Genomic DNA, 18,262 nt, shown 5'->3' with positions numbered 1-18,262 from the left:
CCATGTGTTGCTCTACTTTTTCTTTATAAATGTTCTTGTCTATTTTTATCTGTCTTTTAATTTTTCTTTGTGTGCCTCTCTTTGTGATTTCGTATTTTTGGATATAAGCCAATTTCTTTTTTTTCATGGGCAGCCAGACTTCTTTATGTGGAATGAGAAGTTTATTGAGATGAACTACGTGTGTAAGTAACACGTGTAAATAATTTAATAGGATTTGTTGAGATTGGGTTCATTAGTTCAGGGTCCCACTGACTCCACTCCAGAGATAATCAAGGTAAGGTAAGGATGGACCAATGTCATTGTCCAAACAGGGTTGTTGTGTGTTTATTTGCATGAATTATGTGTTTTTTTGCACACGAGCATGTGTTCTGTTCAGAATGAGGTCATGCAAAGTCCTCCAATGGTTTAATTTATTTTCTGTTATAAATAAGAGAGGAGTGAAGTTCAAATCAAACAGGTCTGACAGGTTGGTGGAAATTAACACTCAGATACCTGAGGTGGTCTGAGCATAAGGTGAAGGGGATGAGGGTTGCTGTACTCCAATCTCCCACCAACCAGGGTAGAATGATGGATTTTGACTAACTGGGTGAAATGTTTATGAGTTTAATATCTACATTTTGACAGTTTCTCTCAAAGATGTGACAGGGTTTTGCAGAAAAAGGGATGTGTCATCTGCATACAGATTAATCCTATGATGTACTGCAGGTTGTTGGTTTCTAGTCCTTGGGTGTTTGAGTGGATAGCTGCAGTGAATGCTGACTACTTTTGCTGGTGGTGATGTGTAAAGTGTCATTATCCAGTCTCCAAAGCACTGAATAAAAACTTTCTGTTAACTTTGACAATACACACATACAGACACACACACATATGTAAACATACAATGAACACTACAAATTTTATACCTTAGTTGCAGGTCCACTATATTACTCTCTCAAGTAATGTCACAACCACGCACAAATATGTGCATGTCTATAATGGTGTTTGTTTGGATGTTTGTTTATTCCACCCAAAGGCTGTGGATGAACCCCCACCAAAATGATGCAGACCCAAACACTTCATTCTATTTAGAGGTGAAATCAAGTTTTAAAGTTTTAAAAGTCACTCAATTGCCATTTCTGCCAACAGCAGCAGTTTTCCTTCCCTCTTCTTGACACACTCGAGTGGTATTAATTAACTGGTGTGGCACAGCAGCCACCAAGAGAGCACCTGCACCACAGGCAAATGCAACAGAGATGGGTCACTTTATAGCTGTGCATCCTGTTTGGTAAGATGTCATTAACTGACCAATTAGACGTGTTTAATTTAGTAATATTGGATGTTTAGTAAAATAGAAAATTATGATTTTGAAGATACAAGCTTTCAAAATGCTGAAATAGTTGCTTCATCCATGGAGCTTCTTCCAGAGTTGACACATGGCACTCTCACTGATTGAGCCTCCAGATGGGCCAAGCAGAACCAATCAATCACTCTGTAACTTAAATATTAAATACTGGAGGAACTGCTCGCAAACCTGAGAACTTGCAGTGGGATGATTTATAGGAAGGGAGCACACATGCAGTAAGAGGAGAAACAAATGGACAAAAAGTGACAGATAACTGTTATAGACAGATACACGTGGTTAGAGACAGAGAGGCAAAATGAAAATAGAGGAGTTGGCAGCCACAGAACAAAACCACCGAAATGACAAACAGATGTAAAGATAGCAAAAAATGAAATGTCATCCCAAGAGAGACAGTGGCAAAGATAAGAAAGCAATTTAGCAGTAAGCACATAATCCACAGAGGAGATAGGAAACAGTTTCCACATGCTGTAGCTGTCCGTAGAGACTTTTAAAGGAGCTATTTGTAAGTTTTGCTATTGCTACATAGCCAGCGTTAGGTTGTAATACACGGTCTGAGCAGCACTACTTCGTCAAGGCAGACTGGACGATACAATCACTCGGTATCGGAAAGTGACAACATGGGCCAACCTGGCTGGGGCTAGCTGGTTAGCATGCTAAATTCAGTAGAGGAAAAGAAGTGAAACAGAAGCAAAACAAAACTGTTGCTTTCCACCACTGGAGACAGGTCTTGGGGAGTAAAGTAATGAAGTTTAATGCTGAAAGTAAACAGATATCAATGCGAATGTTGGCTATGAAGCAATACAAAAACTTAGAAATAGCTCCTTTAAGGATGATTCTGTTTATTACAACTTGGCCTTATGATAGTTTTCATCTCACAGTTTTACAGGTTATAAACAAGATGTTTAGCCAAATTATCTAACCCATTTTATTTGGAGGTGAAACCTGTGCACCCAAAATGTTGGTAATAATCCCCCACTGGACAAAAACTACAACAACTTTGTGGGTCAAAGATGAAGCAGGAGGTTGGTCGCTTTGGTGACTGCAATGAATGTTCACAATGGAAAGTTTTAGTAACAATTTTATTATTTTGGAACAGGAAAATGTTTTTTAAAACTGTAAGAATAACACCCAAGTTGTAATAAACTGAAATGAAGCTTGAACAAAAGCCTGGCAGAGAGCACTGTATCAAAACCAAAGATCATCATGTTCAAACACATGTTTGTTGTCAAAGCTATGACAACATGCTGCCATGAAAGGGGCATTGTAAAATCAGTATCTTCTGTATATAAGTTTGCTCTGACAAGGGAGGTTAGTGCTCTGCAGCAATATGAATTCTGAACTGTGCTCTCTGTCAAACACTCTCACACTGTCTTTGTGCCGCTGGCTAACCCCACACAGACACTCACATTTCTGTGAGTGTCAGTGTGTGTAGGTTTCAAGCTTTCAGGATGGCCCTCCATAGTCCAGGAGGTGGTGGTCATGGGGGAGAGGAGCAGCTGTTGTGGCTGTCCATTTTTCATTTCACCTGACCTCACACACACATCAAAGAGCCGGAAACAGGACCCCTGAAGCTGGCACAGGTGCAGAATACTCAACACAGACCTCTAAATACCCGACAGGGTAAAGCATTTGAGCCATGAGAGATGCTGCAAGGAAACAGGATGCCAGGGTAGCTGTTTTTGGATCACGATGAAAATCCAAAACACGATTTCTTATCATATGAACTGGCAACAGCCCAGCTGTTGGAAACACAGCAAGTTGCAAAGGATTTAAATCCTATTTGGATTTCACATGTATTCAGAACATACAATCCAGATATAAACACACATGGAAGATTCATGAATTTTGAATTCTGCTATCTAACTCTCTCACACACTCAGCAGTGGGTTCTGTCATGTCATCTACATGTGCATTAAAATATGTAAATGTATTCAAGTATATGAGGGTCAGCCATGGAGTCTCTCCTTTAACCAGAAATGGTACCTGAAGGTCTGTGCGCCTATGACCAATGGCTGAGTCCCTGTAGGGCAGGCAGAGCCAATCAATCACACAAAGTGAACCAAGCTGATGCTGATATATTCACTGCTGGAACATTTCACTGCAAAATTCAGAAAGTGTCACACCACCTGTTGTCACTTATTAAGACAATGTAAAATGAAGAAAGATTTTTTTTTTTTCACAGCAGCAATAATAATAATAACTTATAATAATATTTGTAAAGCACCTTTAAAAAACAGGGTTTAGAAAGTGCTTTGACAGACAAATAAAAAGCAGTGGTACTCAAAAGCAGGACTGAGGTGGAGTCACAGAGGGAAGACAAACAGTATATCAATAGATTACAATTTAAAGAAGGAGGGAGCAAAACCACACACATACGCACACATTCACATAAGCAGATACAAACACGCGCAAACACAGTAAAAAATAGTAAAAGGGCGATATAGAGGTAATAAAAAGATAAAAATAAGAAGAAAAGGAAAAACAAATAAAAAAGAAATTGAGAAGACAACATCACATAAAAGCAAATCTATAAAAATGAGTTTTGAGAAGTGATTTAAAAGAGGTAACTGATTCTATTCCTCAGGCAGATCCAAAGTCGAGGGACCCTGATGGCAAAAGCGCAGTCACCTTAAGATTTAAGCCTCGACTTTGGAACGGCCATAAGGGCCCCACCCAAGGATCTAAAGCTGCGTACAGGCTTGTATGGGGTTAACAATTCTATAATGTAGCTCAGGGCCAGGGCCCAGCATGCTTTAAACTTGATTAGTAAAAACCTAAAATTAATTCTAAAATGGACAGGGAGCCAATGAAGGGAGGCGAGGACTGTTGTGCCAGGAGGAGGGAGTTCCAATACTCCAGTGAGAAAGTGAGAAATTAATGCATGATGGACTGAGATGATAGGTTTGATTTTGGAAATGGATCTTATTTGGAGGAAGCAGGACTGGACAACTTTTGTAATGTGGTGATCAAAGCTCAGGTTGTAATAGGGTCCTGGCTTTGAACCATAGCTTTGGTCCTTTCTGGGTGTTTGTGTGGGTTTTCTTCAGGTGTGGCACTTTCCTCCCTCAGCAACACATGCTTAGGGTTAGGGTTATATGAGTATGAGTAGAAACAGTAAAGCCTCGCTTTTACTCTATATTATTAACTCATATGCAGTTTTTAAAATTATGAGGAACATAATGTCACTTGTTTCCAATGTGACTTGACTTCTCTGGATTTTTCTGAATCAGCACCTCATTTCATTGTAATCTCCTTGTCGTCTGGATGTGTTGAAGCTAAATATGCAATGAAAGTGCTTTTTGTTTTGTTTTTTTACCTTTGTTCACCTGCTTCATTGGTGTAAATGTAAATATGCAGAAAAGTAAAACTTACTGTACTATGTGCAGCTTCACAGTCACAATTTGTTGGTCCTATGCTACCCTCTGCTGGTGAGGTAAGCTCCTTCACTTAAAGTACTTTATTTTTTGAATCAGTCTTATTACTCAAAACTAAAAACAGGGACCAAAAACAAACTGACACAACAAAACTGTTAGAAATGCATCAACTTAGCCCCTTATCTGCTTTTGTTGTTGTCTACAACATTTTCCAAGTAAATTTCAGAGTCATATTCCACATGTAATGATTTTGTCAGAGGCCCAAATAAAAAATAAATTACTTTAGATTCAAAAAGGCCGAAGCCCTTTCAGTGGTTCTCTCGTTTCATATTTTCAGATTCCCTCTGAGCAAACTGAAAGCAGCGCTGGCAGCAGAAGTATCCACAGGGGTCTCAGCTCTGATCTCCCCAGGCGTCTTGTTAAACTTCTGTTCAGAGGCTTCCACTAAAGTCTGTCTCCCCAACCCCCTGAGTGTTCCTTAGACCCTTAATCAGTTCTTATTAGCTCCACGGCCCGGTCACTTTCTGACCATTCAAAAAGTTTTATTATTCTTATTAGATCTGCTGAAATCTGTATACAGCCCTAAACTCTATCTGTACTTTACCCTCTCTTTTTATTATCACTTCCGCAGATAAGGAAGAAATGTTCTCTCAGTTTTCTTCTACCTTTTAATCTTCCGCTGCCATTGTCTTCTCCTCTTGTTCACTCTCTAGAGCTTTTTCTTCATCTTTCATCCTCATCCTCTCTTCTGTCTCTTGCCCTTCTCTTTTGTCTTGCCTAGGCCTACTTTCCTTTCTTCCTCTTCTAATTTTTCAGTTTAATCGCTTCATTAATTTCTCTATTTCCATCAATTCCTTTTCAATTTCCTTTCATTTGTCATGCTTTTCACCATAAAAGTCAAAAAGTCATTACATTACATTACATGACAACCTTTCACTTCTCTTTTGAGTGTTGAGATGTCCTTGATCACACTGCACTAACAGGGAATATATTTTCCCCACTCTTTATATTTCCATTTGGAAATGTTCCTTTGTCTTCTTTCTGAATCTTAATTGTTTCACTCTCCTCTCCTCATCTCTCTCCTCTCTCATCTGCTGACATCATCTTCAACCAGAAATCCTAATGATGATGTTTGAAGGTTGAGAATAAGTCATACTGATGCAAACCTTTTAAATTGAACATAAGTCAGTGTGTGGTTTTAGGAATAATATAACATTTTGAATGCATAAGACAGCTAAACACAGCAATCTACAATGCATATAATAATATAATTAATACAATACAAGGGATATACTCAGAAACTACTATATAGAGCTGATGTTGTTCATTTATCTGTTGACATTAAACTTAGCCTGGAATAAAACCTACTTGACATTCAATCATTCTCAGTAAACACTAACATCACATTTAACTAAAGGAGAAAGAATAAATAGTCTCATTTACCAATCTTTCGACATTTTTTTTTTTTGTGGACAATCAGTGCTGGAATTTCATATCTCCAGCCTCTGACAAAAACACCTCTCAATGCTTAAATAACCAGAGTGCAGGATAGAAACTGAGAAAAAAATGTTTAAATACATGCATATCCTTTGTAATAACCGAGTACTTCTTTGACAATTGCATTATCTTCCTCCTAACATTATTTTTGCACTGGTAAAATAGCATTATGTTATTATGTTGTTAAAGCTTATTCAGATCCTTGTGTTTTTATATTAGGTGCAGAAAAGCTCATTTTCACAACTGTATGTGTGGGCGTGCTCAGCAGACAGGGGAATTATGTTGTGCAGAAAGTGTGGTTTCTCCTAAAGGCATTTAGTTGTTGAAGATTAAATATGTCATGGCTGAAAGATTGTTCTTTAATTTTTGTCTGTCATGTCATGTTATTATTGTTATAAATAGTTTCACTGTTGCAATTTCTACTGTCTCATTTCATATTTATATTACATATGTACTGTAAGTACTTTTTTTAAGGTACTTGTGCTTTACTTGAGTATTTCCATGTTATGTTACTTTATACTTTTCATACTTTTTACATTTTAGGAATATTTTACCTTTTACTGCCCTTCATTCTGTAACAGCTGCAGGTGTTAGTTAACATTCAGATATAAATTAAAAGGCCTTGTTTTAAGGCTAAACCAGTGGGTCCCAACCTGTGTGGATTGTGGCCCCTCACAAAAAAACAGTGTTGGGGCCTCTTGTCACATTTCAGTACAGAGGAGTACTTTTATTTTTGAAACTTCAGATATTTTGAAGATAATAACTCTATACTTTTACATCAGTAGAAATTTGAATGCAGGGTTTTTACTTTAATTGTGTATTTTTACATTCATGTCTTGGGGACTTTTACTGAAGTAAATACACATAACAACAACAGTGGTTAATTAATTTCAGTCTGTATAGAACAATCCAGTAGGTGGCGATATTGGCAAATAAGAGCTTTAGTTAACCCTAATTGTGGTTCATAAACATTTCTACATTATTATACCACAGATGTGTGTCAAGTTATTGTGAAGCTATGGTAAAGCTATTATATCTACCTACATCATATATCTATGTTAAGAATCCTTCTTACAGATAATAATATGCTTTGCTCAAGGGTACTTTGATTTGAGAATTTGCAGTAGTTTGCAAAGGATTATTCATCCCACCCACTCAGTTGCTAACCATCCCACTTCATCCAAGCGGAGAACAGATCACAGAGCCACATCTCTGAACCAGCACTTGCGGGGTCATGCACTGCATCTCCCAGCTGCAGCTTAGACTAACTCAATGAAACTGTTGAAACCACAGCATTTCCTGTGCCATAAGATATTTTTACAGCAGCAGCAGTGCTGCATTAGAGAGGAACAAGAAACAAAATAAATGTAATGCAGAAAAAAACGCCAATGACAGCCTCTGACAACACACAGCACTGTGCCTCTCACCTTTGTAGCATCATTACTGATCTGTAACCGAATGTCACGTGTTGGATCCATTGCAGATAAAATTGGGAGTATATAACCTAAACCTGTTGTTCACTGTGCTTAATATACATTCCCATTACAGCACCACCCATCCTGCTAAAATACCACTTGTAGAAGCAGATGTGGGTGATATCTTCTCTACATGAACTTGACTTTGTAGCTTAGCCACAGAGGTGACACATGCCGCAGGCAGGAACACACTGAATTCCATCTTCAAGCCCAAAGTTGATTTAAGCAAAGGAGCAATGTTTCAACATGCCTGCGATTGGAGCGGAAAGGCCTTGTAGAGACAGCGAATCACTCTTTTACTCTAAGAGTACTGTAAAATCCAGAGAGGTGAATCATTCTGCTCAGGTAAATAATACTGTACAGTATGTGGATCCTCAGATACAACTTTCCCAATATGCACACCCATACACTGCAGCCCTGGGTCCTTGAGCCTCTAAACACAGGTTTAATATCCTGTCATAGTTTCTTTTTAAATTTAAGACAGCAAGCCTGACACCCTCTAACCTGAACTTTAAAGGAAGCACTAAAAGGTCAGAGAAACAACAAAAAACAAATATATAATATTCCAAATAATTTCTCTCTTTCTGTTTTCTGGTTGTTCTGATGGCTGGGAGGAATTAAATCAAGTGTGTTGTAGTTGCTCTTGACAGAAAACTGCTGCTTCACAGTGCAGCAAAGGGCAAATGTATGTAATAGCTTGTCTGGATCTCTTCCCAAATCTGAGCTCTGTGGGCTCTTAATGGGTGATGAAGCGTTAAGGTCAAATCTTAACATCTGACCTCAGATAAACACAGTTTGACACATGCTCCTGCTAAATCTGTGAGGCCACAGGACGATGCAGCTGAGAACTTGCAAACATGTGATGACTCTCACGCAAACTTCTTGTTCGCCTTATGTGAGCACAGGGACATATTGGCCGTTCTGCTCGTCCTAAGTGCCACACAAGTTGGCTCTAATGCCACTTTTTTTGGTCCTCACTCCTGAGAGAATCTATGCATGCCATTGGAGTCATGCATCACTGACCACACTTATAACGTTGAAAGTGAGAAGCAAGAGTAAAAGCAAAAATAACCTTTGTCCCACCTCTGCATCACTTGTTTTTAAGAATATTGGCTGATTTTTAAGATACATATTCTTCATTTTTTGGAAGTAATTGAACAATCATAACCCCCTTGCAAATACTTCCATTTGACTGAAGGATCATTGTAACCCCTCATTTAGTTTTTGGCTCCTTTTCTCTTAAGTAGCCTTAAGCTAAAATTGTAAAATTGCACTTTTTCTTACAGCATCATAAATATTCTGTATTAGCTTGCTCCATCTGTTTATTAAAGATAGATGATCTTCACACTGATGAAATCATTCAAAGCACTAACCCCCATATTCAGATTTTATCTAAAACTATTAAAAGAGAAATTGAGATTAAGATTTTTCCAGGATGAATTTCAAGTAAGATTAAAGGGACTTGGCTGTAAACTTTGAACGTTTTCCTCTATGGCACCACTGGTCTTCCCTTCCTCCCATCAGTCTTTCATGTGAACGGGCTGCTAACTGCTGGCTCCATTAGAGAGCTCGCTCTCCTCCCAGGGCACTTAAGGTAGCATGAAGTGGGGGAGGCAGGGCCAAATGGCCTCATAGGATTAGTAGCACTGTTGGCCATTGTCAAGGCTAGACCCAAACTCCAATCACCTCTGTAATCTCCCAACTTGTTCTCAATACACAACCAAAGCTGCCGGGAAGGGACCTGTTTGTCTGCTCTTCCATCCCCCCAGGTGCTTTGAAATTCTGCTCACTGTCCTTCAACTTGAACAGCAAGAGACGAGTAGGGAGTGAATCTTATATGCATTTCAGGCCTGGCACATATCACAGTGTATGACTGGCTTATAAGTGACCACTATTGTAGTACCTACAAAATCAATGTAGCTATTGTTGTGGTGGTGTGGTTTTTTAAAGGTCTCTTATAACAACAACTAGGCAATGAGAGTAAGTAACACAAATAAAAGATGGATATAAGATGTTTATGTTCTCATTTAATGCATCATCTTTAAATCATTTTTTACGGACTCTCTATGATCAGCAAACACCAAAATGCCAAGAATGAATAACTTTGCAGTTCCATGTGCATACAGAAAGACATTCACCCCAGTGTATGAAAATCTCTCTGTATGTAATTGAACAAAAAGACACCAACATCTACCTAATGATCCCATAGTATGGCAACTGAGCTTGTGAAGTCACAACAAAGACCTCAGTATCAGGCAATGTTCTCACCTGCCCCCTTCAGCCCGCCCCGACCACACCCACTTGGCTGTTTAGACTCCACCCTTTCTTCAATAACCAATCAAGTTCATGGCTCAGACATTTCAAGGATAGAGACCCCTGACTTCACAGTTAGAACATCTGAAAGCAGCACTTTGTCTCAAAACTTCAGGGATCCACTAGGTGCTGTTGGTGGTGATAACAGAAGGACTTTGTAACATGCAACACTTCTCTGGTAAGTTTTTGTGTTATTGTCACTGTGTTGAATGACATGAAACTGGACTTATTCATGTTAAAAGAGGACGGCAGATAAGGCTGTAGGTAAATAACCACTCTTGCCAGATAAATTTGGACTTGTAGTATTTGGGGTTATTTTTCAGTTTCTTGTCTACTAAAAAAAACACATGTTCTTCCTTTGGATTAGAAATGGGCAATCAAATAATTTTACTTATTTGAAGAAGAATTAATACACAGGTCAAACTAAGGATGTGCAAAGCTATTCTGACCTTTTATCTCAAGTATAAATCTTTTGGGGTTGACCAACTGTCTGCAGAGAGATATGAAGCTTTGTGAGACTATATTTTTCCTCTTTTTAACACTCCAAAAAACTCCATAGTGCAATAAACCAGTGTTCCATAAATACAGCTGCAGAACTGTTTACATGTTTATTTGTATTGTCTCCACAGACTCCAAATCCGATCCAAGCATGCCCCGGTCCCCTCCAGCTGCTGACTCATACCAGCAGGGCTGCATCAGGATGACCCTGGAGAACGCCAGTCTCTGGAAGTCCTTTCACAGCATTGGAACAGAGATGATTATAACAAAGCATGGAAGGTAAAAGTGCTGGCACAGTTAGTTGGCTACTGAATTAAGAATTAAGACTATTTCCTACTTTCTAAATGAGATACCAGTTGCGTTTTGTATCATTCATCACACAGAGTCTTTGCACATATTGCATGCAGTTTTGTTTCAAGAATGAAAACATCTGATTGCATTGCATTTAAAACATTCTCTGACTTATGACTTTGTGTATTTGTTTCAGGAGAATGTTTCCTCACTGCAGCGTCAGTCTATCTGGGCTCCAACCTTTTGCCAATTATGTCATCATGATGGATATGGTTCCTGTAGACAGCTTCAAATACAGGGTAAACGCATATGCAACACACTCTGAGCACTGTATGCATTGCTGCACACAACATGTTCATGTAGTATGAGGCTTTTCAGTTTCCTCAACCTTCATTTTTTTTTGCATTTTGTTTTGTGGAGGGTTAAAACCAACAGACTGCAGTATGTAAAACGCAGCAGTCTGCAGCCAGACACGGGCCTGCCCACTCTGGGCTGCACTACTGCATATCAAAGCCTTTCATTGCTTCCTGTTTGTGCACTCTCGGCTGGAGGCCCAATCAATTAGCATCCTTACTCATTCACAATCAGTGAATGAGGAGCAGTCAGCCATCCATACATTCAGTGGCTCCCACATCAACTGATCTGGCCCATTTGCTCACAGATATTGCTTTTAGCACACACTTGAAAACAGTGAAGGTAAAGTACTATGGGAGAACTCTGAGAGAGTTGATTGTTCTTTGGTGGAGACTAATGCATAGCAACTGTGGCTTTTTATCATTTTCCTTTAAAAAATCCTGTCAGCATAAGTTACCAGAAGAACAGAAACCACCCTGTACACAGTAACACTGTGTGAAGAATACCCCTGCTGTTAATAAATAAAGTTTTCATGCACCACAGCTCTCTTGCATTTCCCCATAAGGAATGAAAAATTGATTTCATGCTTCATGAAGAGTTCTGATTAATCAGACATGTCCTGAGGTCTCACCCTTCGTAACCTTGCATCACCCCCTCCCTCCCACCCCCAACGTTTCTCTGTAGTGGAAAAAGGAGCAGTGGGAGGTCGCGGGGAAGGCAGAGCCCCAGCCCCCATGTCGGACATACATGCACCCAGACTCTCCTGCTACAGGAAGTCACTGGATGAAGCAGTCGTTGTCTTTCCTCAAGGTGAAGCTCACCAACAACACCTTGGATCAGCACGGCCATGTGAGACCCCATCTTACCATCCTGAAATAATTATACTATGCTATGCTTGTTTTTCACTTTACTCACTCTGCTCTTTTCTGTCTTCAGGTCATCCTGCACTCCATGCATCGCTACTACCCCAGGTTTCATGTCATACAAGCAGACAGTCCTTACACTGTCTGCTGGGGCCCCTTCCAGACTTTCTCCTTCCCAGAGACGACCTTCACTGCAGTGACTGCTTACCAAAACCCAAAGGTACAAACAGCTAATCAGCCCCACTGTCATCTCTTGAATGTATCACCATTTTATGAAGTAACTTTAACCCAAGAAAGACGTGATGATATTGACTGAAACAAAACAATGCATTTCCATACCTTTGAAAACTCTTTTTTTTGCCTTTACTAGATCACAAAATTGAAGATTGACAACAACCCTTTTGCTAAGGGATTCAGGGAAGGAGGCACCCATTCCCACAGTAAAAGGTGGGAATTTCTTTTCTAAAATAAGGAATTCATTTGTCACACGGTAGTCCAACCAGTTCTGAGCTACTTTACCTGCTACACTGAATGAGACAAAGTAATTGTAGTTTGTGTGCTGGACACTTTCATTTGTTAGAATCTGTGCAACTTAAAGTTATCTTTGTTTATACAGCATAACTTGTTTTTGGTCCACGTGAAGAAACAGTGAAAATAAAATCTGAATGGGCAGAAAAGTGTTAAAAAATAAATAAATTAAATGTTTTATTTTTTCATAGGTGTCGTTCAACCAGAAGCCCTCCTGCAAAGAGAGCCACGCTGGACAGGAAAGCTCTTTGTAGCAGTCCTCCAGGTAAGTTTTCACCCATAGAGCTTACGTCAATCAATACTATGCCAACAGATAAAAATCTTTTTAGTATGAAAAAGTATTCATTTAAATCAGTGTGCCATTGTCCTGACACTCATAAGATCCTATTAAACATTGCATTTCCCTCTCAGACCTGCAGAGGATGCCCTCCACCTCTCAGTCAGCACAAGCAGAGAAGAATCAGGCCTCCATACAGCAGCCAGTAAAGGGGGGTCACCTTTCAGCCTGGGCTCTGGAGCAGGACCCATCTGAGAGTCTACATGCTGAGCCCCTGGAGCTGCATGAGTATGACTACAGCTGTGAAGAACAGATGGTGCCTGCGTCTGTGGCATACCAGCCCTACAGGTCTGATTTAAGATACTTATGATGAGATAAAATCCAACCAGACGAGAGCAGGAAAATAAACTTATAAATAGACAATGCGCACGATGATGCATGAAAATTAACCCAAACATCACTTTCTTTTCTCCAGGTCTGTGGAGTATCCCAGATTTCCATTCCCTTCCAGTGATGTAGACACAGCACATCCACATCACCCTCCACCTCACCCACTTGCCACAGCTGAACATGGCGCCCAGCAACATCCCTACCTCCACCATCAGCATCATCACCACAGCAATGCAGCGGACTGGAGCCAGTACCCGCTCTTCTCATACTCCTGTTGGTGAACTTTGACCCTTTGCAATGGTGACATCATTGATGGGGGATAAAGTCACTGAAGCCTTGAAAAATGAAGAAATGTCGTTATTATGAGTAGACCAGCAACTAACTGATAGGCCACTTCTGTATTTTGTGTTAAAATTGTATAAATGTGTAAAAAGTTTCATGATAACCTGGACAAAGATCCTATTCCTTTAAAGGGAGATTTATGTTTTTTTGTTTTTTTTTTAATCTTCCTGGTTACCAATGCGCTGGTTCAGCTTGAGCTTTTATAAATAGATACAGTATGTGTTTTGTGACGTATATATATTGTTCTGTATCCAGTCAGGGGAAATAAGTGTGAAATTTAATCTGGGGATATGATAAAAAGATACCCATCTGTACTGTAAGAGCCCTTTAAAAAGTCAGGTACCATCTTTGTGATAGGATTGTATTAGTGGTCAGATGCTAAGGAAATACATAGCACAATAAATGGAGATGGATAACAATGGGTCAAGTTGTCTGACATTCAGGTATGTATTTGGGTATTCTGATTAGGATTAAGGCCACACAGCTAACCTGATACCTGATAATGGGATGGGCTGTGTTGAATAATTTGAATGTGAGCCACAAGTCCAGAAATGAATCACCAACACTGTTACAATTCATCCTGAGAGGGACATGAATGTCATAGCAATCCATCCAATAGTTGTGGAGTGACTCAAAACCACAATGTTCACCTGCTCTCTGAGCTAAATGAAAACTGAGGGGATCAACAAGGTCAGCGGGTTTCATCCTCTGTAGGCCATGAGTTTTATGGCAATTGATTTCATATTTGGTGAGATATTTCAGTCTAGACCAAAGTGGTGACCAAACCAACTGATCGACATTGCCACCCATAGAGCAGTGTAACTGATGTGGCAAAAAATCTGGATAATTGATTCATATTGACTTGCCAAGGTGCAACCATAGTTCCAGTTACCACCAACAACACATAGAACCTATTATTCTATCCTTTAGCACACTTGCAAATAAAGCCGAACAAGGTGTGCCAAAATAATATTAAAAAAAGATAATAATCATAATGTGTTGCAGAAACATTGTGTCCTAATGTAGAATCATGACCTTGGTGTTGTGTTAATCCACTGCTGTAATTCTACAGCTAACTGAGAGTTCAGCTGTTAATGTCACAAGAATACCAAATATGTTTTCATCAGCTGTATCGTGAATCTTCTGAGCAGAAGCATTACACAACAACAGCACAGTTAGGGATGAGAAAGAGCGAGAATGATGGAGCAGTGAGAGACTGTCCTGGAGCAGTGAGTCTGACCTGATAAAGTGATGACAGTCAGCTAGTGTGGAATTACCATCATAGTCTGGCATAGTTTCCCCAGCAGAAGGCAGGAGCGTCTGTGCTGTAAATGTTTTACGAGAGAGAGAGGGAAGCCATATCTGGGACATTTATAAAGCTTCAGGGAGCAGACACTGCAAAGGAATTTTCTAGAGCACATCAACTGACATGCTTTTGTATATTATACTTTTTTAACATCAATATAAAAAATGCACACACATGTGAGAGTCAGTGTCACGAATGGTACCAAACCTGGAGCTTTCTGATTACAAGATGGCTGTTTTAACCTCCCGGTCTTCCTGAGGTAGACTGGGTCATCTGGGTCACCCACATAGCTCATCCTGGATTCCTCTCACCTCACTATGAAATGAATTATACATCACAGATAGGGTCAATTAGTGTGCTCAAGTTATGATTCCAGCACCAAAGGGCATGTAAGCATTTAGTGAAGGCTTTAACCGGAGTGAATCAATATTTTTTGTATTGTTATTAAAAGTGCACCACTTGTTTTGGGTGATGTAATTTCAGGAGTAATTGGAACAATTAATCCTATTGTCTGCAGAAAGGGGTCTGTAACTGGAATATGGCGTGTGGATGACACACTATTTTAAACCTGACTGTGCCAGTTACAATTCTGATTTATGGGTTTACATCTTGTCCATCATGGCTACCTACTAACCATGGCTGGATTACTGAACAGCCTTACTGGGCACAGTCCCACGGCCCTGAGAGGTCATGTGTCCCCTTGACCAGAGCCTCTGTTTGAAGTGATTGTATCCACTCTTGAATCCAGGCCTTTCAAAAATAGTTTGAAGTACGCAAGGCCAAAACAAACAGTGCCATTCACTGAAACTGTCACTTTTTACACATAAATTACAGCCTCTGCGGGCAGCTTTTCTATTAATGAAAGTCAGAGTTCACAAAAAAAGACAGAATAGGACCAGAGAGAGATGCAAAACCACCACAAAGAAACACAAGCACAACAAACAACACAACTGCATCCTTTCAGTCTGGGAGTCATATATAGGAGGGGTGGGGGGCCTTTTATCTGCCTGTGCCCAGGGGCCTATTTTCTCAAAATCCATCCATGATACAAACAAATGCTGGATAAGTTCACAGTGGTTGACTGGTATAAATTTAAAGGTGACAGCATGTAAACTAATGTCAAGTGATAAGAGGCTTCGCGTTCATTTTTACAGTTCTAATGAGTGTTGTAATTAACCAAATGTGTCATCAGAGCTTCAAATCTCATTATTCTCTGTTAGGGCTGATGCAGCTCTGGTTCTGCTTCTGGCCAGAAATATTTAAAGAAAAATTGGGTCTGATTGCGTGATTCATTTAGGACTATTACTTACTTTATTATCATTGTTACTTTTTTATGTCGATCATTTCTGTTCATATTTTCAAATAGCAAAGATTCACTGTGTATTCACCTCTGTGGGCCGAATACTCCACAGCATAGCAGCTGCCATCACAGCTAGCTTGAGGGCGGTGGTGGTAATGGACTGTAGGAAGGCCGTCATCGACCGTGACACACATTCGTTTACACACACTGACTCACGTATATATTGTGCCCTGAGGAAAGGTCAGACTCAGCTAAGTTTGATTCATTATGGTCATTGTCACTGCAGCCACCACCTTTCACAGTCCAGAGGAACACATCGATCGGCTGAAATAAAAATTTTACCTGGCACATACACAACTACAAAGGATCAAGGCAGAGGGGGGAGAATATTTTCTGAAAAGCTAAATGTAGAATTTCTTTAATGATAAAATATCTGCAGAAAGGCATAAAAATTAAGACCCAAACCTGAGGAACCTAAAACAACTGACTCATACATAAGTCCTAACACTTCAATATTATCTGATTCTTTTTCACAGTCTTTTGATATTGAGTCAGTGAGGTCATAGATGTCATGCTTGACGGACTCTGATGAACTAACCAAAGGAATATCAAACCAAATTACTTGATAATAATTTTCTTCTCAAACACATCTTACTAAAGAGATGCTTAAATTAGACATACTATGAAACATGCAATACTTGAACACACAGGGACAACCATTGCTAAAGTCAAAACATCATTTACACATTTGGCAGACACTTTTATCCAAAGCGAATTACAAGTGAGGGACATCACTAAAGCTTCAGTGCAGTAGGAGACCTTGGCGTAAGTACTAAGTATTACATCTATTTCGTAAGGGCAAGGGGACCAAGTAAAGAAGTGCACCGAAAGTGCATCATAAGTGCTTGGTAAAGATGTTAAGGTGGAGAGGAGGTGATCTCTAAAGAAATCAGCCTTCAAGAGATTCTTGAAGGCAGAGAGGGAAGCCCCTGCTCTGATAGTGTTCGGGAGCTTGTTCCATCATCAGGAAACCACAGACAAGAACAGTCTGGACTGAAGATTGCCTTGTGTGCAGGGATGCAATGCCAGACGATAGTAAACCATTATTTATGGCAGGAATTAGAAGAGCAAATGCATTCTCCACAGAAATAAATTGGAAGGCTATTTTATATATCACTCAGATCAGCCACGTGAGCTCTTCTGGTTGATGTGTTTTCATTTCTGTTTTATGTTCAAAAGGAAGAGTTAGATGTAGTTAATTAAAATCTACATCAGGATCTTGAGTATTAGTTGTGAGTTAAACCTGCTAAAGTCTATGCTTGTGACTTCCTGTACTTTATCCATACTTAACTTTATAGAAACCTGTGTAACAGTACATCCTGTGGGTTATCATGATGATATATGAGGGATGGATAAGTGAGTATTTCTCCACTGGTACATCAGCAGTGTGTGACCAAGTGTTTTGTACAAGGACATAAATTAGTAAATTATGGCATAACGACAACTGCCATCTGTGTAGCATCCTACAGCCATGGCACATCCATTATAGGTAGATGCATGTATGAGCATGGGTAGTGCACATGGGAACAGTTGCATAATCTAACACATTCGTATCTAATTCAATCAAGTCCCAGTGGAGAGTTACTGTTAATGGCAAGAACATATATTTAGCTAAAGCCCAGTTTTTCATAAGCATATGTATATGTCACCTCCCCATTAGTGGTATAGGTCACTTACAATTACTGTTTAAGAAATGATACTAACATTTTTAGACCATATTGGCTCATACATATTATTTGTACCTGGTTTGAAAAGTGCTGAACAAACAGTCACAGCCCGTGTCCATCTGAAACTTTGCCCTTGAAAAGTTTTCCATTCCCCATCTCTAGGTCAGCTGACTTTCTTTTATTAGCACTTCATTAAAATTCATTAATTGCTTCCTTTCTCCTGGGCGCAGCCAGAATCAAAAACTGGAGCTGTCAAAAATTAGAGCAAGAGCAACTCTCCTGTGCTCCAGATACACAACCTGTGATGCCATGCTGCTGCAAACACGTCCACGCCCACCCATCTGTGTTCAAAAGACAACAAGCACACAGAGGACACCAGAGCGAC

The 18,262-nt window shown here is 39.7% G+C and overlaps 1 protein-coding gene across 2 annotated transcripts; it reads left to right on the top strand.

Moving 5' to 3' along the window:
* The first annotated feature begins 9,224 nt into the window (after positions 1-9,224).
* On the top strand, positions 9,225-13,964 carry LOC139611222 (T-box-containing protein TBX6L-like). Of its 2 annotated transcripts, XM_071465687.1 has the most exons (9): positions 9,225-10,179; positions 10,631-10,778; positions 10,987-11,089; positions 11,829-11,993; positions 12,081-12,227; positions 12,378-12,454; positions 12,727-12,800; positions 12,947-13,160; positions 13,288-13,964. In XM_071465687.1, the coding sequence occupies exons 1-9, from the start codon at positions 10,164-10,166 to the stop codon at positions 13,481-13,483; spliced, it is 1,140 nt and encodes a 379-aa protein (XP_071321788.1). In that variant the 5' UTR covers positions 9,225-10,163; the 3' UTR covers positions 13,484-13,964. The 2 variants fall into 2 exon arrangements, with proteins under 2 accessions (XP_071321788.1, XP_071321786.1); XM_071465685.1 differs by having other exon boundaries at positions 9,225-10,778.
* The last annotated feature ends 4,298 nt before the right edge of the window (positions 13,965-18,262 follow it).

Source organism: Trachinotus anak, unplaced genomic scaffold (genome assembly GCF_046630095.1).
Source record: "Trachinotus anak isolate AG129_WGS33_773 ecotype Australia unplaced genomic scaffold, CSIRO_AGI_Tana_v1 ptg000028l, whole genome shotgun sequence".
NCBI lineage: Eukaryota > Metazoa > Chordata > Actinopteri > Carangiformes > Carangidae > Trachinotus > Trachinotus anak.
This window is presented reverse-complemented; position numbering and strand designations above follow the sequence as displayed.

Excerpts from the sequence above, each read along its gene's own strand:
- LOC139611222 (XM_071465685.1), top strand. The coding sequence starts at position 10,606 with ATGTTTATTTGTATTGTCTCCACAGACTCCAAATCCGATCCAAGCATG. Across the intron at positions 10,779-10,986 it reads ATTATAACAAAGCATGGAAG|GAGAATGTTTCCTCACTGCA; the intron begins GTAAAAGTGCTG and ends TATTTGTTTCAG. Across the intron at positions 11,994-12,080 it reads CCTTGGATCAGCACGGCCAT|GTCATCCTGCACTCCATGCA; the intron begins GTGAGACCCCAT and ends TTCTGTCTTCAG.